Consider the following 21,476-nt stretch of genomic DNA (forward strand, 5'->3'; position numbering starts at 1 on the left):
CCACCTAGACCGACCTCCGGCAAGCATGAAGTGATGACGTTCCTCTCACGATTCTCCCTGACGCTCCTTGCGCTATGGAGCGCGCTCGCTGCAGCGTCCTCTGACTACCATGAACGCCTCTTCCTCCACCCGCTTCCCCAATCGTCGCTGTTGGCGTCGTTCAACTTCCGCAGCAACACCTCTCAGCAATCCTTCGACAATCAACATTTCAGATACTTCCCCCGAGCATTAGGCCAGATTCTGCAACATGCTCACACAAAAGAGCTTCATCTCCGCTTCACGACGGGGCGATGGGATGCAGAAAGCTGGGGCCCTCGGCCGTGGAATGGCAGCAAAGAAGGCGGCACTGGGGTGGAACTGTGGGCGTGGATTGATGCGCCGGGTGATGAAGAGTATGCCGGCTTTCTTGGTAGACACCGGTTACAGGGCTGACTTTTTCCAGGGCATTTGCCAAATGGATTACTTTGACCCAGTCACTGTCTGGTCTATTTTGTGCCTCGCTCAATTTCATCGACTCGACCCGTACTACTCGGCCAGTTGTGTCATTTGAGCCGGCCGGCGATCATCCGCCTACAGATGGCCTGCATCTTCTACACGGAACCTTGCCAGGCGAGGTGGTTTGTACCGAGAATCTGACACCCTTTTTGAAACTTCTTCCCTGCAAAGGAAAAGCAGGAATATCAACCCTCTTTGACGGACACAAGCTGTTTGATGCAGCGTGGCAAAGTATGTCAGTGGATGTTCGACCGGTCTGTCCTCCAGAGGGAGAGTGTGTGGTACAAATCGAGCAGACCGTGGACATGGTCTTGGACATTGAACGATCCAAGCGACCTCGTGGTACGTATTGTTTAATCCTATCCCAAAACACATTTACTAATCGTCTTTAGACAACCCAATCCCTCGCCCTGTTCCTAATGACCAGTTGGTCTGTGATACTTCCAAACCGTACAACTCAGATGACACCTGCTACCCCCTCGAAACGACCACAGAAAAGGGATGGAGTCTTAGTGAGGTCTTTGGGCGGACGCTGAACGGTATCTGTCCCCTTACGGATTCGAAAGATCCCCATGAATCAACTGTTTGCCTTCGAGTCCCGCACGACCGGGGTGTGTTTACCTCAGAAGGGACGTTGGAAACAAAACAGACGGATGGCTTTACTCGCTGCTTCACACTGAAAGCATCAGAGCCGTTTGACCTGGTCATACCCGAGCAGCCTGTCACCAGTCAGGTCCCGCTGGAGGAACCCATTCTGAATGCCGAACGAACTATCGTCGGCCACGGCGCCGAGCGGGGTGGCATGCGCATCATATTCGGAAATCCGTCGGACACCAGTGACGTGGACTTCATTTTCTTTGAAACCCTGCCCTGGTTTCTGCGGCCTTATATCCACACCCTGCAGGCCACAATTACCGGCCGTGATGGGGTGCGACGAGAGATTCCCGTCTCGGAAATTGTTAAGGAGACTTTCTACCGTCCGGCTATTGACCGCGAGCGTGGAACGCAGCTTGAACTGGTGATGTCCGTTCCCGCCGCCTCGATCGTCACCCTCACCTACGACTTCGAGAAGGCCATTCTTCGATACACCGAGTACCCTCCTGATGCCAACCGCGGATTCAACGTTGCACCTGCGGTCATTCGGATTCTGGATTCGCCGCATACTCGCGACACAGCGCAAAATGCTCCGGTCTTCATTCGCTCCACCAGTCTTCTTCTGCCGCTACCAACCCCGGATTTCAGCATGCCGTACAACGTGATTATTCTGACTAGCACTGTTATTGCGCTTGGCTTCGGCACCATTTTCAACATCTTGGTTCGCCGTGTCGTCTCCGCCGACGAAGCCGCTGCTTTGGGTGCCCAGACCTTCAAGGCACGAATCCTAGGGAAGGTGGTGGCCATACGTGATAAACTTGGTGGCAAAGGTACCAAGGTGGAGTAATGGCTGGCATCGTACAATATGTAGCTAGTGCCTGTGGTCCTAATATATTTCTTTTGCCTCACTTTACTGAAGTGTGACCGCAGCTTCATAAATCATTCAAATTTCGTAAACATACAGGGAAAACTAATTCATAGGTCATCGAGATCAACACCCCATCTCATCTACCCTAAGGGTGTAGCCTGCATGCAAACCTCGTTAGCGACATTATCCAAGTGAACCCACCGCCAGAAACAAACTTACGCCCCAAGTACATCCTTCGCCTTCTCCCACCCAGGCAACGTATCCGGGCATCCCGGTTTACGCTGCATGAAAGAATGATCCTCGCCGGCACAAGTAGGTTCGCCGGACTCCGTCGTCGGCGGAGCGTCGGCAGCCGCCAAGTCCGCTTTCTCCATGAACTTGTTTTCGGCGCGGGTCTTCTGCTCCTGGAGACCGAAAAAGTTTCCGAAACTGGAACGAGGGTTCTCCGCCTAAAGCCAGCGGCAAGAATTGGACAGATGTCAGTGAACCGATCTATACGTAGTCTTGGTATATGAGATAGGGAATGGTCAACACATACGGCCACATGCCCCAGTCCCTCGTGCGGAGCCCCAGTCCCTTGCTGGTCTGAACCACCCTTGAAGAACCCTTTGTCCCCCCAGCCGGCCCCGCCGCCGACATTATTCGCTGGTGTAGGCTTGGCACTGGTGCCGCCTGCGATGCCGCTCGTGGGGTGGTTGCCGCTGCTGTTGGCACCGTCTTGGCCGGATTGGCTCATGGTTGTTTGTTTTTAGCAGAACTCGTATTTGATACTGGAAGATGTCTTGAACGTGATGGTTAGTTAGGAAATGATATTTGAAAGTATTGTACTGTTAATAAACAATCAGGTGTACTTACGGCGCAGATAAAACCACTGAAAGTCGAAGTATGGGTTGGAATAAGTGCTTGCTTATACAAAGCAAACAGAACCCCGAAGTCGTCGGAGATTTAAACTGGCTCTCAACCTTGACCTCATTGTTGCCCTCTAGCAGGGAACAATCGCCACCTTAGGATGAAGTCATCATGAAGACGGGCCTTTGGCGTTATTGGCTTGGGTGGAGGAGCTGAGTCAGGACAGAACACCTTCGAGATTCAAATCAAGATCTAAAATAGAGTTTGATTGAACATAATACCGGTGTGTCTATTCTATTTTACTTCTATTTACCGACACATCAGAAGTTGTGTTCGTCCAATCTCAGGGCTTGCCGCTTCAAAGGTAGATGCCTGGAATGAACAGCTGAAATCATACACATGAATGGGCTCACGATGGACGAGGGCGGTCCCTGTCATACCAAGTGATCTTCAGAGCCGGCCATGACTGCAAAATCGTAGCTCCGATCATTAAGCACCCTGCAAATATTTGTGCGCGCAAGAAGTAAGCTTGACCGAGATCCACCAGTGCCCCTGCGATAGGCGTGCCAGCCAAAGCACCGAAAGACGAAATGCCCCACATCATTCCTAGACGAGTCCCCAAGGAATTGGGATCTGGCGTGAGCACGGGATGCGCGATGATAGAAGTTGGGGCGGTGACATGGACACCACTCAGAATACCCCAGTAGCACGCCCAGACAATAAACCCGGGGGTGTTTGTGGCTGCAATCCAGGTGAACATGGCGATGGCCGAGGCAGCTGCGGCAAAAATCAAGATGTAGATTGGTTTAACCCAGGTGATTAGGAAGTACGGCCCGACACGACCGACGACGGATGATCCATTGACGATAGCGACCATATAGAACGATAGGTTGGTGGTCGTGTGCAGTGCGGTCCGCGCATACGAGGCGACATAAAAGATGGGCACGTAGTATGCAAGCATGACACATGTGAGAGAGAACGATAGCAGCATGAATGGAGGCTCGCGGAATGCCGTAAAGTCTATTAGACTTCTGGCGCGCGTTCTCTCGCCTGGTTTCCGGCATAGAATCACACAGGTTACGACAGCCAGGAACAAGCTGATGAAACCGATGCAACGGACTGTCCACGGAAACCCAATTCTCGGCTGCAGCTTGCGGAACAAGACGGGGAAGATAACGGCGCCGACGCTCGATCCAATCGAGGCGCAGCCGATGGCGAAGGGGCGTTTTGTGGTGAAATGCGAGGAAACAACGACAAGCGAAGGGATGTACGAAATGCCGCCGCCGATTCCCACACAGAAGCCTTGGGCCAGAAGCACTTGGTAGTACTCTGTAGCGAGGCTGGTCATCATCATGCCAAAAACGATCAAGAAGCTGCCAGACAGGATCAACGGGCGCAAATACCCTAAATCCACCAACGGGCCGGTCACCAGTCCGACCATGGGAATCATGGTGGCCTGGATACTGCCCACCCAGGAAATAGTGGACGGCGACATGTTGGACAACAGCTCCGTTTGATAGTATTCCTGAAAGGCGCCATATGTTGTCAACAGACCCCTGCGATGGTATGTTAACTTGGATCCCAGTCGGCGTGGGGGGAAAATTATACACACCAAGAGTTGATAAAGACACAGAAACCCGCGAACACACTCAACCACGCCTCGAGCCCGCCGTTGAGCCTCTTAGGAGCTGCTTCCCCATTTTCAGGGGATTTGGTGGTGGTTAATTGCAGCTGCTGGGGAGCGCAGTCATCCTCGCACGGGGGCAGATCCTTTTCTGTCGTCGGCATGCCCATATGCTCACATCTGTGACGACGATAGCACGGATATCGGGGCGGACCGCAATTTATGTTGTCCGATAATAAAAATAATCCCACTTACACCGATTCTCCGAGGTGGAGAACTGCATCTCCATGGGGTTTCCATTAGTAACGGGCAATGGTCGCATCCGGTTAACCACCGGCACTGTTAGCCGAGCTCTGCCGGAAACGATGCTTGAAGGTAACTACATCTTGAGTAATGTGAAGCTATGGGAAGGCGACGAAGCTGTGATCAGATAACTACGTCCTTCCTGAGTTTTCTATTCCTCCCACATGCCGTAGGTGGATACTGCGACGCCCGGTCACTTCAAGCGATCGTCATTCCGGGTTGTTCTTGATTTGCCGGACTATACTTTTAGTGGGAAAAATTGAGATAAAGTAGTTCAAAAAACATTAGCTTAATAGGCAGAAAACACCCAAGCGATGCTAATAAAAACGTGGGGTCACAACCTAGTGAGACCGAAGATCCTACCAGACAATTTATTAAAACAAAAGGCAAGGAACTTGTAAGCTAATAATCTCGTGGCTGAAATGGATATGGGGGATTTGATCAAGAAACTTCTAGATACGGTTAATGGTGCCTCAGTGGATCTGCCATCAGTGATTTGCTCCTCTGTATAATTCTGCTTATGCCGGAAGCGACAATTCTGTGATAGGCTTCGGATACCCTAAGCCAGGATTTAATCAAAATTCCAAGGAATGATTGCTGTCGTAGGGTGATTTAGATAGCTTAGAATGCAGGCATATTGTAACTCCATTTTGGAATCGATTGGTTCTCTCGGTACTAGTCAAACACTCAGAACATGATGGCTTGTGTTGACCTCATTGCATCCCCTACGGACTTTGAACTGGAAGCTTTGTCACCGACGCCCGAAAACTGAAAATAGTTGACAGCCGGTCTGCAGTTGTCTTTCAGAGGTTAAATTGTGCCGACGAGCCATCCTATGGACTTGTTTAGTCACGTGAGCTGCCCCAGTCAGCCACAGCCGTTGAACTGTGATCGGCATTCTCCAGAATCATTATTCTCCTCATTATTGCTCTCTCGATTGATTCATCTATAGGACTGATGATATCCTAGTGTTGATATATCTACCTCCAACGCTTCTCTGGCACCTGTACAGATAGCTTTTCCTGCCCGCCGAACTCCCCCATCCCAGTTTCCTCGCCCCGAAGAGCGCGTTGTATCGCGCCGTGTCTCCAATTCGTCTAGGATCATAAGCTTCTCACAAAACAAGCAATGGCGGATATACCCGAAATGGATGAATTTGCGCAGACCCGAGGCGCCGACGATCTATTCGACGACGAGATTATACCGGTCTCAGCGGAGCAGCAAGCGCAGACGGAGGTAGTTGTCCAGGAGGCAGAGCCTGCGCCACAAGAGGACCCCGTGGTCGAGAGAAACCCTGTCGAGAAACCGCCTGTGCGAGAAGACGCCTCGCAACGAAGTCGTGGCACAGAACGAGGGCGAGGCCGTGGCCGGGGGCGAGGAGGTCGGGGGCGCGGGGGGCGCGGTGGACGTGCCGAAAATGCTACACGGCACAAGACCTCTGCAGCTGCGGCGGAACCTGAGAGTGAGCGGGATTCTGTGGCTGTAGCTGAGGCTGTAGGCGCGCGAGAGGAGACGACCACGTCCGATAAGCCTCAGGAGGGGTTGAAGGAGCAGCCTAGCCCGAGCGAGGAAGCTTCTGCCGATGCTGCGGCTAATGGAGCTGAAGCGCAGCGTGTACCGGCTGTCCGTGGGGATCGCAGTGCCACTGGGGGAGTAAGGAAGGTATGCAGAAGCCTCTTCCTCATTTCCACGGATTGACCAACTAATTCAATGTCCAGCCAAAACTCACCGAAGCAGAATTGTCCAAGCGCATTGCAGCTGCCAAGGAAAACGCGGCCAAAAAGGCAGCTGCTCATGCTCGCGCTGAAGCAGACGAGGCATCGTTCCTGGAACGAGAGCAGGTCGCAGCCGAGAAGCGACGTCAGGAACAAGCAAATCGTCGGGTTATGGACAAAGAGCGTGAACAAAATCGCCAGCGCAAGCTTAAGGCTGTTGGTGGCCGGGAGTGGGACTCGCAGAAACAAGAGGAAGACTATAACCCGCGCGGTAGCGGGAGTCAGTTCAGACGGGGCATGCATGGCGGCGTGTCGGGATATGCGCGACATGACTTCGACACTCGTTCACCGGATGATTTGACAGGCGACTCGCCAAGTCGCCGCGGGCGTGGACGTGGTGGTGGTGGTCGAGGTGGACGTGGCAGAGGACGCTCGCCTTCCACAGGGCCTTCCAGAAAGAGTCCATTGCCCAGTGCTCCCGGTGCGAAAAATGAAGCAGAATTCCCTGCTCTTCCCGCGGAGACCAAGAAGCTGGATACGACCCCGACAACAGGGCCCTTGTTGACTAAGCTTGACAAGCTTGACTCCTTGTCACCGGTGCGCGGCAGTTGGGCCGACCAAGTCGAAGAGTAACAAGAAATGGGGACGGTTTTTCTTTTTGGTTGGTTTAATAATGCCTTTTGTTTCTTTTCTTCTTTACCGGCATCATTGACGACACGAAAAGCGTCCTGTCACCCCAGTTTGATATCCTCTGTCTAGATCAGGCGCAAAACCACTCTGTTAATACGTCGGTGCCACTATGGGCACTGGTATATATGCATTAATCATCTTACACTGTATCTGTCTTCCAGAAGCTGGGCCTTCGTAAGTTTACGGGAGTATCGGGGGTCGAGGAAATGATAGTTCCACTGCGGTTTTTTTGTCTGTCGTGCATCTACTGTATAATATCAATAGGCTTCTTCACCCATTACTCCGACTGTCATCTAAGTTGGTATCGCAACGATGCTATCATTACGCTCCTAGCCGCATCTAGTGCATCAAACAGATGACTTCGGCCTAAGAGCTAAGTAGTGGAGGGTCCGGCATGGGGGTGAGTATTTTCTACAGTAATAGGGCATAATCAGAGCTAAGTGGGGGGCGCTACTGGGACTACACGGGTTCTCACAACAGGCACGACGATCTCGACCAAGCTGTGTACAGTGCCGGTACTTGTCGGGTTGGTGACTCTTCTCCAACCTTCAAGCAAAGCAGGCCTTATTATGGGTTCAGCAGTTCATATTCGAGACAATTTTCTCCCGCCTCAAGCGCCCCGCACAGCTCGTGCACGAAAGATCGACTTTGCAACGTCGGTCCCGCCATTACCTAAATACCGAGATCTGTTTGCCACGGTAATCGACGACGTTCTCACGGATGCTGAATGTCAGGAGATGATCCAACTGGCCGAAGCCAGCTCATCGAATAGCTGGGAGCGAGCCCTGATCAACATTGGGGGTGGCAAGCAGGCGTTGGCGACGGACACGCGAAACTGCGGGCGTATCATATGGGACAGCCCCGTGCTGGCCCAGAAGCTGCAGGACAGGCTGATGCCTTTTCTGCGCGAGTTGGAAATCGATGAGTTCACAGATCGACCGCGCGTCACCGGTCTTGCCGGACGAGGGAAAACATATCATCTGACTCGACTCAACGAGAGACTGCGTTTCCTTCGATACGAAGGAGGAGAATATTTTCGGCCGCATTGGGACGCCAAATATCGAGCCCCGGACGGTGACATCTCATACTACACCATTCACCTTTATCTCAACGGCGAGGGAGACCAGGATGTCGACGAGTTGCTCAAGGCCCAGGAGAAGGGAGAATCAAATCCCGCCCCAACAGGCAAATTGCTGGGTGGCGCCACATCATTCATGCCCAGCTATGAAGACGCAGCCAATCAAGTTCGGGTCTTCCCACGAACGGGGTCGGTTCTGATCTTCCAGCAGAATGATTTACTCCACAGTGGAGATCCGATCTTCAAGGGAACTAAATATACGATGAGGACCGACATCATGTATCGTCAATCATAACATGAGAACCTAAGTTTGTATCGCAATGATGGTATCCTTACGCTCCTGGCCGCATCTAGTGCACCAAACAGATGAATTCAACCTAAGAGCTCAGTGATGTTGGAATGTGCTATAGCATCTCATGTGGTACAAATGTAGCTGACATGGCACCATTGATATTCCATGAACAGACTTTAGCAAGACATCCTGCTGTTCTCTGTTGCTTCACAAGTGTCATAATCCTGCAGCTATCCTGCAGCTCCCAGAATTGCTGGAATCCAAACGATTTGGCCCCTCCAGTCGACTCATACGCAAATATCAGTCTGAATGGGCATCCGGAGTCCAAGGACTAGTGTCAAAACGTTGATCATTGTCTGAGAATTTCAGAGCAGCTGTACTATCATAAAACAAGAAGCTAACATTCTTACTATGTGGAATAAATATTTTTTCAACTTTGCCAGAATAATCCATATCATTGCAGCGCGGACATAGCCCCGGATGGAGCTACTCAGCCCGAAATGTTGACAAATGACCCTCCCCAAACTGTAAGATGTAGCCCGGTTCAGGGAAGACGATTATCAGGGGATGCAGGCAGTACCTGACTAGTATCCGGGTGACTGCCATCATCGACTCGGCGAGGGTGCTCTTTACGGTAGATCCAGATATCGGCAACCTCTAAGAATATGCCAAAGAAGGTCGTTATGCTAGATAAATCAGGTTAGGATATTTCCTTCAATAAATGATAATGAAGGTACATACAACGCGAGGAAGATGAAAGCCTCGTTAGCTTTCTTCCGGCTACAGCCGAGATTTGGCGGGCTGTTAAGGAAACAGTCACCCTGGCTGTAATCCAGAGCGGCAAAAATGAAGGACGTCAACCACCTGCGAGATATGTTAAGAAATTCCACATCCATATAGAGGTAAGAGATGGGGAACGAACAGATACGAGAATATCACATCGATCCCTAAGACGAATTTGTCCACCGCGACGGGCAAGAACGGGGATAGGAGCGCAGGAAGAAAGAAGACTATGGAAACCACAGCCTAAAGCTAGTTAGAGAAGACATCCTGCGGTAAGATCTCGAAGTACGCACGATGACCTCTTGGTAGGTGAGGGACAGGCCGCGATGGCCATGTCTCAAGAGGTAGGAGGTCAGTCCCAGGACGATAGCGGTACTGATCCACTGTATGGAGCGGTTGACTAGCTCTAGAATCCACGTTTTTGAATAGGTGCGCATTATTAGTTTGTTGGTGACTAGAGAACTGAGGTGATCAAATCCAAACAGAAGGATGAATGTTGAGAAAATGTAGACCACAATAGGATTATTGGAAGGTGAGAGTAATTAATATAGATCGAGACCAGTCTTTGACATCATAAATGCGAAAGTGGGGCGAAATGAAATCTCATGTTATTATTGGACGAAAGGTTAAACTTAATCGGTAGGTTAAGTGAGCCAAGTCGCTGAGTGCGACACAATCACTCACTGCACGGGCGAGTTGAGATATACCAAACACATTAGCTTTCTTTTTCGGCAGAGTTTCGTATCGGCATAGGAGCACCGAAGGGCAGATTGACGTCTGGGGATTACGGCTTCCGTTGACACGTGGCTGCGCAGAGTCTATAGTACCTTTCCCCAGGGCTTTCCGCTTGAAAGTTGTAGCAGAATTAGGACTAAAAAAAAGAAAACATGAACTGCTTAGCTTCTCAGCAATACTAAGTGCAAGACCACACTGCACAGTTGAAAGCTATATATTATGACCAACGAAATGCTTTCGTTCAAGACCTAAAGAATGCACTGCCATGCATTCTCATCCGTCCACTTCCCAGGTCCCTTATAAACATTCCGACGCGGATACCTGCAGTGCTTGCGCTTATACTCCACTGCAGACCCAGGTCCATCGACGAACTTAGCTCCACGCACCGTTTCAGGCGGAATGCCTTCCTCAACCCATTTAACCATGGCCATGAGCACATTATCTTCGGGATCATTGCCATCGTAGGTACCAACTCCCTGGCCGATACCATAGGCGCCATCACCGGGTCCACAGTGGCCCATGCCGCTGATAGTGAAGAAGCGGTAGAACTCGTCTAGATCCGGCGGAGGCAGCTTCATTGTGTCTGAGACGTGGGCATAGTACAGCTTGGAGTCTTCGGAGCTGATCAGCTGGTCTTGCATGCCGTGGTAATGGAGCACTTTGCCGCCGGCGTCGCGGAAGGGAGATAGGTCGCCGTCCCACGTTTGGATGTTGTATGGGTTTTGGGCTAGTGCGACTGCAGCGTCTTGGATTGTCCAGGTGGTGCCACTCCAGGAGGGGTCGTTGTATACCACGTACCGGTACCAATCTTCGCTGTAGGAGAAGGGCTGGCCGTTGTACATGATTGGTGCGGCCTGGACCTCGGAGCCGGGCTGCATCTGGGGATATAGAAGGGCGCCATTTACACCGTACATTGGGGACATTATCTGCTGAGCGGTCTGCACCTGGGCACTAGAGAGGCAGGTGGTCTCGTTGGAGGTGTGGGATGGACAGATCAGTGTTTGCAGGATTGGGCGGCAGAGAGTTGGATCTTCTATAATGCCATCCTTGGCGCCGTCGATTGTGTCGCATTGCCGGATGACCTCGTCATGAACGACCTTCCACTTTGCAGGGGAAAGATACGTGTCAGAGGATGGCGGTCCCGTAATGGCGTAGAAGTGCGCACTCCACGAGATTAAGTTGACGAAGTTGATTGCCGGTGATCCAGCCACCACGCCGTCGAAATCATTTGGATATTTCTGGACTGACTTCAATCCCTGGCGACCACCAGTCGAGCAGCCGAGATAGTAGCTCTTCTTGAACCCCTCATCGTAGAACTTCTTGGTAAGTTCCTTGCCGACCACGACGCCTGTGTGGATGGAGCGATATGCGAAATCCTTTATCACCTCCGGGTGATGGTAAAAGGGCTCCCCCGACGTTCCGTTGTGACCATTGTTAGCACCGACAGTAGCAAAGCCCAATTGTGCCGTGTAGGCAAGATCGTAGTACTGGATGCCTGGAGCAAATTTAGCAACAATCACCATACAATTAGATTGCACATACATCCAGAAATGCCACCATTTCCAGTACTCAGGAAGCGGCCCGTGTATTCACGCGGGAACCAGGCCTCGAGCGTGATTTCACTGCTCTCGGACGTAGACACGGCCATAGCAACGCGACACAGATCAACGGAGACCGATTGGTAGCTTTCACCGCAGCTGGGCGGATTGTCGGCCAACGACAAATTCGTGCCTCCATGGATAAACTCCGCAAAATTAACCTTCACATTAGGTAGATTGATTTCATTGGCGAATTGCGCACATTTGGACTTGAAAGCCTCCTGGTTGGCGAGGGCGAGAGAGCCCAGAGCCAGGAGGGGCAACGCGCAAAGACGAGTCATCTTCAGCACTTGCGTCCAAGTAAGCAATTGAGTCAACTTGCACGGAAGTCAACATTGCAAGTTCAGGGGACGCTATATAGCTTAATTTAGCGGCATTCCCTCACTGACTTCATGGCAACGGAGCTTTCCCCAAAGGGTGGGTATGCCGGAGTTCGGCAAGCGTGCCCTCACTAACTCCCGATGTGCATTGCGATTGATGCTGACACAAAGCAACCTGAAAAACTCCGAAGATAACCCGGTGCCCGTGTGGGGCAAAATACGGGGGACAACCAACGAAATGCGGGATCCAAGGTGATCTAGGAGACAAGTCGACCCGACAGAGGCCCGGACTTTGAGACCCAAGTGGGGATAATGTCGATCATAAAAGCCTGATATACGATGGCTCTGATGCATTTAGGCTGGGGGGTTAAGTTCTCCGCACATGCAGGGGTACTGGCTGTTGAACGCGGCACTGGGCTGGAATAGAACGTGATCATCATAAAACATGCCTCGGTGAAAGGAAGCTAGCATAGTGTGCCAGAATGTAAGCATGCTAGAAGTGGGGGGTTTTCAGCATGATCTTCAACATCCACAAGGGACGGTTTGGAGATTGGAGCTTTGTCAAGAACGAAGTGGAAGCGAAGATAAAAATAAATTGGAGATCGTATAAAATAATAGCATGGTGCTAAAGCAGCAAAGTATCAAAGTGCGTAGGAGTCATGCCTCTTTCCGGGGTTTGGAGATATATGACGAAATAAGGATAGGGTATAAAGCAAATTGCACACGAGAATGCATCCTAGAACACGAAAAGAAGTATGTGTCGTTATTTAGCCGCCGATCCACGGGAGATTGGCCACGGAAAGTGCAAGAATATCTTGATAACTAAAACCACCGACGAACAGGAATTAGCGACAGTTCATATTTGGAACAGAAATTCGAAGAAACCATTGTTCATACCTGAGATGAGTAACAGTATAAGAAAGACGCAAAGAGTGCCTGTAATGCAGTCCCTGATTCCCCACAGAAATCCGAGGAAACTAGATGTGTGGCGAAATTTGAGGCTTGCTTCTTCGATCTTGGATTGTAAATCGGCGGCAGTAATGGCAGTTTGGTCAATTAGAGTCTTAGAATAATTGACGTTGAACAGGATGGTCTCTTGAGCCTGCGACTGGGCAAATATGGCTTCAGATTGCACGAGCTGAACTTTTTGCAACTCTCTGGCTGTCGTCTCGGATTGCTGCATAGATGTTTCCATATTTTGGAGCCGCTTCAGAATATTAGAAGGGGACTATACCAAATAAATCTGGGGTCATACCTCAAGCATCTTGTTCTCCTGTGAAAGAATCAGATGCATTCGGGCGATTAGCCATTCCTGTTTTCTTGGTTAGTTCGGGCACCTTTTTTTCTCAAGAAATTTCAGAGATAGATATTCACCAGAGCGACATCAACACTTTCAATGCGTCGGTAGAGTTTGACCATATCTGTTTCCGTTAGGGATTCCAGAGAGAGACTCAGGGAATTTGCAAGATTCTTGTGGATTAAGGCATTTTGTTCATGGGCCCGGAGTACATCATTGGACCTGACCAGGGCCTCATCATTCACGGTTTGAAGAGTCCTTTGCAGCAAATGAGCTTGATCCGACGTGCTTCGAATGCTCTATTAAAATGTTAGAAGTTGCAACTTTGACGAACAAGACAAAAAGAGAATTCCACCTTCTCGAGGGTTGCAGATTCGCTTTGCAAATGGTTCAAAGCCGTCGACACGGTACCAGTAACGGTGGTGATACCCGATTTGATAATCTGCAGCAGGTCCGCAAAAGTGCCTGTGGAGCGCAATTGCGCCTCTTCAAGGTCCGAAATAAACTGCGCCTGCAAGGCATTCGCGGACTCCATGAACTCTTGGTTCCGGACAGCCTGCGCAGTCGCATTCAACAGAGCTTCCTGCAGTCCAGTATTGAGCTTGACGCTGCTCTTCACTATTGATCGGTGCAAATCCAGCAGCTCTTCCTTCTCTTGTTCCATTCGCGTAGCTTGGCAGATAACCATGGCGTTCTGTCGACTGTTGCTATAGGAAGTCCACCACTGTGGCCGCGACTCTAATGCCTGGAGACATGGCTCCAGCAGCTCCTTTGGAATTGAGTCGCTGAACGTGTCTGGGGGTGCAGATTTGGTTGTGAATCCGAATCGACCTTTGCCAGCAGCCGGAGGCGAGACTGTCACCGGAGCACACGCGGAGGGAATCACGGCACCCGTGCCTTGAAGCTCGCAGATTGCAAGTCGTGCCGCGTAGACGGATCGTATCAGATCTAGCACCTCGTGTGTATCAGCGTCACTGCCCTTGTCATTGCCCACAATCTGGCAAGATGTGAGTAGTGTCATTGCTGCAATGCGGTTGCAGGAAGGAGAAGATGCCATTGAGTCTAGGATTTGCGCTGCTTCGGTAAAAATCGCGTCCTCCTCATGCGAGCTGGATCCGAAATATGAAACTATATCGAGACGCGCGGATAGATCATTAGGAGGAGTCTGGTTCTCTTTCTGAGCGTCAGTAAATGGAGGCAAGATTCATATATTAGCAAGCTTACCATTTGTAACTCTCCTCACAGCGCCAAAGCTGAACAGCGAGGCCGCGATAACGGGGCAGGACAAGTAAAAGAGCACGAGGAGACAGATGCGAGTCAATCGAGAGAGAGTCATTGTGTTGGAAGACGCGATAAACACGTCAACTGTGCGGTAAAGCTGTATGATATAGCCAGATTCTGTTTTTCGACTGACCAGTTGACTGGAGAGAAAAAGGAAGAAAGAGAATGCCAGACGAGATGGGTTGAAGGTGAGAGGGCAAGAGAGAGATGGGGGTCGAGGGTGGTTGAGGTCAGTCGAGTTCAAGTGCAGACACAACTTTCTCTCACTCTTGACTTTCGTCTTTTCTCTCTTGAAATCCTCGCTGTTGGTGAAATGCTATTCTGATTGAATTTTGGCGTTGGTAAGTTAACGGGCACGACGTGAAGCAAGAGAAGGAAGAGAGATCCGGGTTGAGCCCAACTCATGGTATCACCCACCTAAGTATTGCTCGACGTAATATCGAGAAAGTCACCAGACATGATCAAAAGCACCTACGACAAGCAAAAACAAAATCAGATCGACCCGTCTCTATACACCGTATATCACGTGGTACGCTAACCCAATCAGGCAACCTGCGGACAAAATCGAGAGTCGGACACTCATCATCCTCACTTCCAAAACACGCGCTGCCATGGCGACTCTCCTCCCCCAACGCTGCGCCCAGCTCCTTCGTGAGCCCAGTCGCCGCGGCTCTCTACCTCTCTTCCTGGCGCCAGCATTCTCGTCACTCCGGACACAATGCTTCTCCACGACCTCTCCGGCGCAGTCCCGAGTCGGCGGCGCGGCCATCTCTATTCCGCCCGAAGTGTCCATGTCCCTCGTTGACCTCCCCAAGTCCCTGTTCCGCTCGAGAGGAAAGGATATCCCCAAGGTCGCTGTGGAGATTCAAGGTCCTCGGGGTAGGTGTCCCTGTTCGGAGGGAGACAACGCATGAATGCCCAGTTAACGTTTGGTCTCCAGGGAAAATGACCCTTAGCGTCCCTTCCTTCCTTAACGTCAATCACGACGAAGTCGGTCGCAAAGCCACTCTCTCCGTGTTAGATTCGACGATTGCTCACCAGCGTGCCATGTGGGGTATGTTTTTTCCTTCTTTCTTCGTTCTCCTTACACCCAATTCAATTCGTACATTATGTCTAACCCCATTCCCACCATAACAGGAACAACCCGCGCACTCCTTCAAAACCACATCCTCGGCGTATCAGAGGGCCACATCTGCATCCTGAGTTTGGTGGGTGTCGGATACAGGGCGACCATCGAGACCACGGCCACGACGGTCAAGCCGGAGTACGATGGGCAAAAGTTCGTGTCCCTCAAGGTTGGATACTCGCACCCGATTGAGCTGGGTATTCCGCAAGGAGTCGAGGCTAGCACGCCCCAGCCGACGCGGATTTTGTTGGAGAGCGTGGACAAGAGGACTGTGACACAATTTGCGGCTAAGATTCGCGAGTGGAGGCGGCCGGAGCCGTACAAGGGCAAGGGTATCTTTGTGAATGGGGAGACGATCAAGTTGAAGGCGAAGAAGATCAAATAGATCTGTGGCGCATTTGTGGGGTTTGGGAAACGGCTTGTTTTCTGTGTATTCTATACTCTGTCATCGACATGTATTTCTTTTTTCACACTTTGATCCGGCCGTTCGGATTCTTCTTGGGGCCACTCAATTTCTATTCATCTACAATTTATGACCCGTAAACAGCAGTCACAGAATGGCTAAAATCTTTTATTGATCGAAGCACCAACAGCTGGCAGACATCTAGCTATGTACGTCTATCACGCATCAAGCGCGACTCTTTACAACTTCAACACCACCTTGACTGCGTCAATCACCTGGTCCTGCAGATCTTTCGGCGCAGCAACCACACCCTTGTTGGCAGCCAAGGTCCGGCCCTTGCTGAAATCCAACCGGGAGCCATAGATATCCGTCACCTGGCCACCAGCCTCACGCACAATGATATCACCAGCGGCGTGATCCCAGATCTTCTCCTGGTAGTCCTTCTTGACCGGCAGGCGGAGGTAGATGTCACCGGCGCCCCGGGCAATGGAGCAGTACTTGGCCTGCGAGTCCAGTCGCACGCTCGGAGCGGTGATTCCTAGGCGCTCGGCAACGGCAGCGTTGTCGCCCTGGGCCGAGTGGCCGGCCTCAACACCCTCGCAGAAGACAGCCTTGGCGATGTCGGGAACGGCGCGCATGGAGATCGCCTTGCTGGGGGCGAGGGCGCCGTTCGCCAGAGGGCGGGAAGTCGAGCCCTGGCCCTGCACGGCGGAGAAGAGCACTCCGTTGACGGCGCTGCCGGTCTGCTGGGCGCCTGTGCTGGCATCAATGGTGGCGGAGTCATCCACCGGCAGGTTGGGAGTGCCAATGGCACCGACCTTGACGTCGCCGTCGACAATCAAGCCAAGGCAGACGGCGTACTGGCCGCCACGCAGGAAACCCTTGGTGCCGTCGATAGGGTCCAAAGCCCAGATGCGGCCGGTGGCGCCACCGGCGCTCTTGCCCTCGTCAATGATATCCAGCATCTCCGCCTCGCTGGGCAGGGCCCCCCCCAGAACCTTGTCGCTCTCGGCGTCGTCCAGCTTGATGTCCTTGACCAGACCCCAGATCTCGGCGCTGAGGGCCTTGTCCTCGCGCAGGGAGCTCGCCTCCTCTTCGGCGACGATCTCATCGTTGGGGAAATTCTTGCGGATGGCCTGGATGATGAGGGCCTGGGCGCCGAAGTCGCCGATGGTGACGGGCGACTTGTCGTCCTTGGACACGGTGCCTTTGGCCTTTTCGAAGAAGACCTTTTGGGTGAGGATGGAGGCGCGCTGGACGGCCAGCTCGGCAATGTAGCGTTCTTTCTCGTAAGACATGATTGTGGTGGTGGAGGAGAAGTAGTGGGCGAGGTGGTGCGGAAGAAGAGCCAGGCGAGCGCGGGATTTCAGGGCGACACTGAGGGCCAGGATGAGTGTGGAGCAGATGGCGAGGCGGGACAGGACACGGATCCAGTGGGTGGATGTGGCAGCCAGAGTCATCCACAGGGAGCCAGTTGGCAGTCAATGGCTTCAATTGGCTTGGCAGGGGACTTTGGCTCTCTTTTTCCTTTTCCAACCGGGTTGATTGCAACGTCAGGGCAGATGTGCAGCGTTCGACTCCGACTGCTATCTGGTGCCTCAGGCAGAAACACCCCGCCCTAGACCAGATTGGGCAGTGCAGGCACCTGATAAGACTCTCTCTCTCTCTTTCTCTCTATTGTTGCTTTCTTGGTTCTTTCTTCTCTTGCAAACAACATTATTGATCTTGGAAATACCCACTGGTCTACCGCTATTACCCCTTATTAACCCACTCATATTGCCGAGTGAAGAACGGATCCGCCCACACTAGCGCGAAGCTCTCTGCGCTCCTGCGGCCTCCGACGTCACCGTTCTCCCCTGGTTGTACCTTGAAGCTTCGTCCAGGTGAGGGAGCAGGTCCTTCTGTCGCACTGACAAGTTGAGTAAATCTTCACACTCTTGTGTACACAATTCCTGCAGTGCTTTGTGTCGCCCAGCGTGTGCGGGGTTCTCTTCTTCAACCCCGGACTATCCCACGGCCGGCGAACACATTCATGGGAGAGGGTTTCACCGACATTCAACCACCTACACCTAGCAGACTATCTGCGCAGACGAGTCTATTACTATGTTTCAGTCACATGTACGCTGAGAGCAACCTCCACCTCCCTCTCGACCTTGTACTAACCAAGGGTCTAGAAACCCTACTCGGCAGTGACCGTGCAAGTCGAGGTGCTCACGAGCGAGCAGTATGAGGAGGACGACCCGGCTGGTATCGTTGACTTGATCGAAGTCATTCGCATACAAGCCAGCGGCCCTACCGAAGCCAGTCGAGCCCTGCGCAAGAAGCTGTGAGTGTCGCTGTCTAGCCAACAAATCCCTCCTTCAGTCCTGACACACGCATAGGAAATACGGGAACCTTCACCGCCAACTCCGTGCGCTCACGATCCTCGACTTTCTGATCCAGAATGCGGGGGACCGGTTCCTTCGCGAATTTGCTGATGAACCGCTGCTCGAACGCCTGCGCATTGCAGCCACCGACTCCGTCTCCGACCCGCTCGTCAAGCGGAAATGCCAGCAGCTCTTTGGTCAATGGGCTGTATCCTACAAAGACAAACGGGGCATGGAGAAGATCAGCGCGCTGTACCAGCAGCTTCCGAAGCGGAAACAGCCGGCCAATCAAGCCAAGGCGAAAGTGCTTCGCGAAGGAGCAAACACGAACAATGATCGGCCTATGGGACACAGGGTGTCTGTATCTACCGGAAGCGGCCCGGCCAGGGAATTAGCCAGTCCCAAGCAAAAGTCCAGCAGCAAGCCGAAGAAGGACAAGAAAGACAGGAGACTCACTCAGACCGGGACGTTCAATCTGGAGAAGGAGAGACCCGAGATCGTGCAGACTCTGGCGTCTGTCGCCGTCGCGAGCACAAATTTGTTGAATTCGCTCAAACTGGTGAATCGGGAGACGACGCGGGTTAGCGAGGATGCAGAGTGTATCAACCGGTTCGAGAAGTGCAAGCAACTCCGGCGCCAGATCTTGCGGTACATCCAACACATCGAGAGCGAAGAGTTCCTCGGCGGGTTGATCCATGCCAACGACGAATTGGTGAATGCGCTGATGGCATTCGAGGTGCTGGACAAGAGCGTGGATTACGATAGCGATAGTGATGACGAGTCGATGCACGCCTATTTGAAGCACCAGTGGGGACACGAGGATGATGAAGTGAACCAAAGCTTGTCTGGGCTGAGCGTCAATCCTCCCAAGCCACCGCGACCCAATCAGCCTGCGGCAAGCTCGTCTCAACATCCATCACAAGAACTGGAGAGCGAGAGTGAGTCGGAGGTGGAAGATGACGACGAGAATAACCCGTTCGGAGATCGGAATGCAATCAAGACCCCGGCGGTTGAGAAGTCGGGTTATAGCTGGTACTGTACACATCTTGATTGGTTGAACTATAAAACTGACAACTACACAGGAAAGAGGTTTGACGAAGGAGTCGGATTGTGAACAGACAATGATTACAGCGACGGATCAATGAGAAACTACCATGGCTCTTTTACTTTATTGGCGAGGTGTAAATATTATTCCCGAAATGTATCTGTTTCAGGCAATCCTCGATCTTCTCTCAAGGATCCTTGAGATCCAGATCCTGCTATTCTAGTCTGGACGAGCACAACGAAATGCTCCCCAGGCACATGACATTGAGTTCTAATACTTGTGGGGTTTGTGAGATTGATCACCCTCTCATTGTGTAGTCACTCTATATAGTAAATACTACTTGCGCGAGCATCCTCCTCAATCACGCCATATCTCAACGACCGAGGATTATAAACAGGCTTAGAAATACCATCACGATGGAACTGCACCAAGCCCGGCATATACACACATATATAATCACTACTCTCCATATTTAGAAGGTGAGGGTAGAGAAGGACCCTGACCCATCCTGTCCACAACATCACCTCCACGCGGTAGACACGACTCAATAACACGATGGCCGACACAAGTCCACCGAAGCACCACTTGCACCTCACAGCCTTCATGAGGCCTGTGTCATTGCACACAGGAGCCTGGCGCTTTCCGGGGTCCTACCCAGATGCCAACTTCAATATCAAACACATAACACACTTTGCCCAGAAGCTCGAAGCCGCCAAATTCGACGCCTTCTTCATGGCTGACCACCTCGCCGTGCTGAACATGCCCGTCGAAGCCCTGAAGCGCAGCCACACAGTGACCTCCTTCGAGCCGTTCACTCTGCTCTCCGCGCTCTCGTCAGTGACCGAGAAGATCGGGCTCGCCGCCACAGCTAGCACGACATACGACCTGCCGTACCATGTTGCGCGACGCTTCGCCAGCCTGGACCATCTGAGCAACGGGCGCGCCGCGTGGAATATAGTGACGACGGGAAATCCCGAGTCGAGCCATAACTTCGGGTTCGATGAACACATGGCCCACGGCGATAGATACAAGCGCGCGCGGGAGTTCTACGAAGTAGTCACGGGGTTATGGGACAGTTTCGCCGACGATGCGTTTACGCGCAACGTCGAAACGGGGCAATTCTTCGATCCGGCGAAGATGCATGTCCTCAACCATGTTGGCGAGGAGTTGAAGGTGCGCGGCCCGCTGAATATTGCGCGCCCGCCGCAGGGCTGGCCGGTTATTGTGCAGGCTGGGCAGAGCGAGCCCGGGCGGCAGCTTGCGGCTGAGACGGCAGAGGTGGTGTTTTGTAGTCCGAAGGATATCGATGGCGCGAAGGCGCTGTATGCGGATATCAAGAACCGGGCTGAGAAGGCTGGTCGCAGCCGCGAACACTTGAAGATCTTGCCTGCCGCGATGATTATCGTCGGGGATAGCAGGGAGGATGCGCAGGAGAAGCGACTGAAGCTGGATAGCCTGGTTCACTACGACAGCGCCATTGCGTCGCTGTCCATCGCGCTCGGGGTGGATGCTGCCGGGTTTGACCCGGATGGACCATTGCCAGCGGACCTGCCGGAGACGAATGCAAGCAAGACCAGCAGGGAGAGTGTGGAGCGGCTGGCTAAGCAGGAGGGTCTGACAGTTCGCCAACTTGCGCAGCGGTATGGCGGATACTCTGGACTGGCCTTCGTCGGCTCGCCTGGTGATATCGCAGAGGAGATGGAGACGTGGTTAAGGGAAGAGGCCTCGGATGGCTTTACGTGCACGTTTCCCTTCTTGCCTCAGGGTCTCGAAGAGGTGACCGATAGACTGGTCCCGGAGCTGCAGCGAAGAGGTTTGTTTCGCAAGGATTATGCGGGCTCGACGCTGCGGGAGCACTTTGGTCTGCCGAGGCCGGAGAATCGGTTCTTTAGCGAGGCGGCGTAGCGGCATAGTATAGAGCTAACAGGGAAGAAAGTCACCCGGGATGTGATCATTGGAATATCACGAGGTATACGAGGTACAATTTTGAATGCATATATTCGTGCTCCTCCAT

General features: G+C 52.3%; 12 protein-coding genes across 12 annotated transcripts; 6 read left to right on the top strand and 6 right to left on the bottom strand.

Annotated features, from left to right (window-relative positions):
• Window positions 1-33: 33 nt before the first annotated feature.
• Window positions 34-1,936, top strand: gpi16 (GPI-anchored transamidase subunit GPI16; the record flags this gene model as incomplete). The annotated part of the gene is made up of 3 exons (XM_057194668.1): window positions 34-392; window positions 443-837; window positions 888-1,936. The coding sequence occupies 3 exons, from the start codon at window positions 34-36 to the stop codon at window positions 1,934-1,936; spliced, it is 1,803 nt and encodes a 600-aa protein (XP_057056023.1).
• Window positions 1,937-2,172: 236 nt separating this feature from the next.
• On the bottom strand, window positions 2,173-2,693 carry N7474_003254 (uncharacterized protein; the record flags this gene model as incomplete). The annotated part of the gene is made up of 2 exons (XM_057194669.1): window positions 2,173-2,400; window positions 2,496-2,693. 2 exons carry the CDS (start codon window positions 2,691-2,693, stop codon window positions 2,173-2,175), a joined length of 426 nt encoding a protein of 141 aa, XP_057056024.1.
• A 522-nt stretch (window positions 2,694-3,215) lies between these two features.
• On the bottom strand, window positions 3,216-4,600 carry N7474_003255 (putative MFS monocarboxylate transporter; the record flags this gene model as incomplete). The annotated part of the gene is made up of 2 exons (XM_057194670.1): window positions 3,216-4,362; window positions 4,419-4,600. 2 exons carry the CDS (start codon window positions 4,598-4,600, stop codon window positions 3,216-3,218), a joined length of 1,329 nt encoding a protein of 442 aa, XP_057056025.1.
• A 1,261-nt stretch (window positions 4,601-5,861) lies between these two features.
• On the top strand, window positions 5,862-7,081 carry N7474_003256 (uncharacterized protein; the record flags this gene model as incomplete). The annotated part of the gene is made up of 2 exons (XM_057194671.1): window positions 5,862-6,395; window positions 6,452-7,081. 2 exons carry the CDS (start codon window positions 5,862-5,864, stop codon window positions 7,079-7,081), a joined length of 1,164 nt encoding a protein of 387 aa, XP_057056026.1.
• Window positions 7,082-7,707: 626 nt separating this feature from the next.
• On the top strand, window positions 7,708-8,511 carry N7474_003257 (uncharacterized protein; the record flags this gene model as incomplete). The annotated part of the gene is made up of 1 exon (XM_057194672.1): window positions 7,708-8,511. One exon carries the CDS (start codon window positions 7,708-7,710, stop codon window positions 8,509-8,511), a length of 804 nt encoding a protein of 267 aa, XP_057056027.1.
• A 483-nt stretch (window positions 8,512-8,994) lies between these two features.
• Window positions 8,995-9,728, bottom strand: N7474_003258 (MARVEL domain-containing protein; the record flags this gene model as incomplete). The annotated part of the gene is made up of 5 exons (XM_057194673.1): window positions 8,995-9,033; window positions 9,089-9,194; window positions 9,250-9,372; window positions 9,431-9,534; window positions 9,585-9,728. 5 exons carry the CDS (start codon window positions 9,726-9,728, stop codon window positions 8,995-8,997), a joined length of 516 nt encoding a protein of 171 aa, XP_057056028.1.
• Window positions 9,729-10,274: 546 nt separating this feature from the next.
• On the bottom strand, window positions 10,275-11,905 carry faeB-2 (putative feruloyl esterase; the record flags this gene model as incomplete). Its single annotated transcript, XM_057194674.1, has 2 exons — window positions 10,275-11,521; window positions 11,569-11,905. 2 exons carry the CDS (start codon window positions 11,903-11,905, stop codon window positions 10,275-10,277), a joined length of 1,584 nt encoding a protein of 527 aa, XP_057056029.1.
• An 895-nt stretch (window positions 11,906-12,800) lies between these two features.
• Window positions 12,801-14,577, bottom strand: N7474_003260 (uncharacterized protein; the record flags this gene model as incomplete). The annotated part of the gene is made up of 5 exons (XM_057194675.1): window positions 12,801-13,151; window positions 13,200-13,256; window positions 13,319-13,540; window positions 13,597-14,414; window positions 14,466-14,577. The coding sequence occupies 5 exons, from the start codon at window positions 14,575-14,577 to the stop codon at window positions 12,801-12,803; spliced, it is 1,560 nt and encodes a 519-aa protein (XP_057056030.1).
• Window positions 14,578-15,133: 556 nt separating this feature from the next.
• On the top strand, window positions 15,134-16,033 carry N7474_003261 (mitochondrial 54S ribosomal protein uL6m; the record flags this gene model as incomplete). The annotated part of the gene is made up of 3 exons (XM_057194676.1): window positions 15,134-15,401; window positions 15,463-15,576; window positions 15,660-16,033. 3 exons carry the CDS (start codon window positions 15,134-15,136, stop codon window positions 16,031-16,033), a joined length of 756 nt encoding a protein of 251 aa, XP_057056031.1.
• A 257-nt stretch (window positions 16,034-16,290) lies between these two features.
• N7474_003262 (3'(2'),5'-bisphosphate nucleotidase) lies at window positions 16,291-17,511 on the bottom strand (the record flags this gene model as incomplete). The annotated part of the gene is made up of 1 exon (XM_057194677.1): window positions 16,291-17,511. One exon carries the CDS (start codon window positions 17,509-17,511, stop codon window positions 16,291-16,293), a length of 1,221 nt encoding a protein of 406 aa, XP_057056032.1.
• A 643-nt stretch (window positions 17,512-18,154) lies between these two features.
• Window positions 18,155-19,531, top strand: N7474_003263 (LSB5 family protein; the record flags this gene model as incomplete). Its single annotated transcript, XM_057194678.1, has 3 exons — window positions 18,155-18,169; window positions 18,226-18,377; window positions 18,433-19,531. The coding sequence occupies 3 exons, from the start codon at window positions 18,155-18,157 to the stop codon at window positions 19,529-19,531; spliced, it is 1,266 nt and encodes a 421-aa protein (XP_057056033.1).
• Window positions 19,532-20,017: 486 nt separating this feature from the next.
• Window positions 20,018-21,367, top strand: N7474_003264 (LLM class flavin-dependent oxidoreductase; the record flags this gene model as incomplete). Its single annotated transcript, XM_057194679.1, has 1 exon — window positions 20,018-21,367. One exon carries the CDS (start codon window positions 20,018-20,020, stop codon window positions 21,365-21,367), a length of 1,350 nt encoding a protein of 449 aa, XP_057056034.1.
• Window positions 21,368-21,476: the final 109 nt, after the last annotated feature.

The sequence above is a fragment of the Penicillium riverlandense genome (assembly GCF_028828495.1).
Source record: "Penicillium riverlandense strain IBT 135883 chromosome Unknown utg000002l_segment0_segment0, whole genome shotgun sequence".
Classification (NCBI taxonomy): Eukaryota; Fungi; Ascomycota; class Eurotiomycetes; order Eurotiales; family Aspergillaceae; genus Penicillium; species Penicillium riverlandense.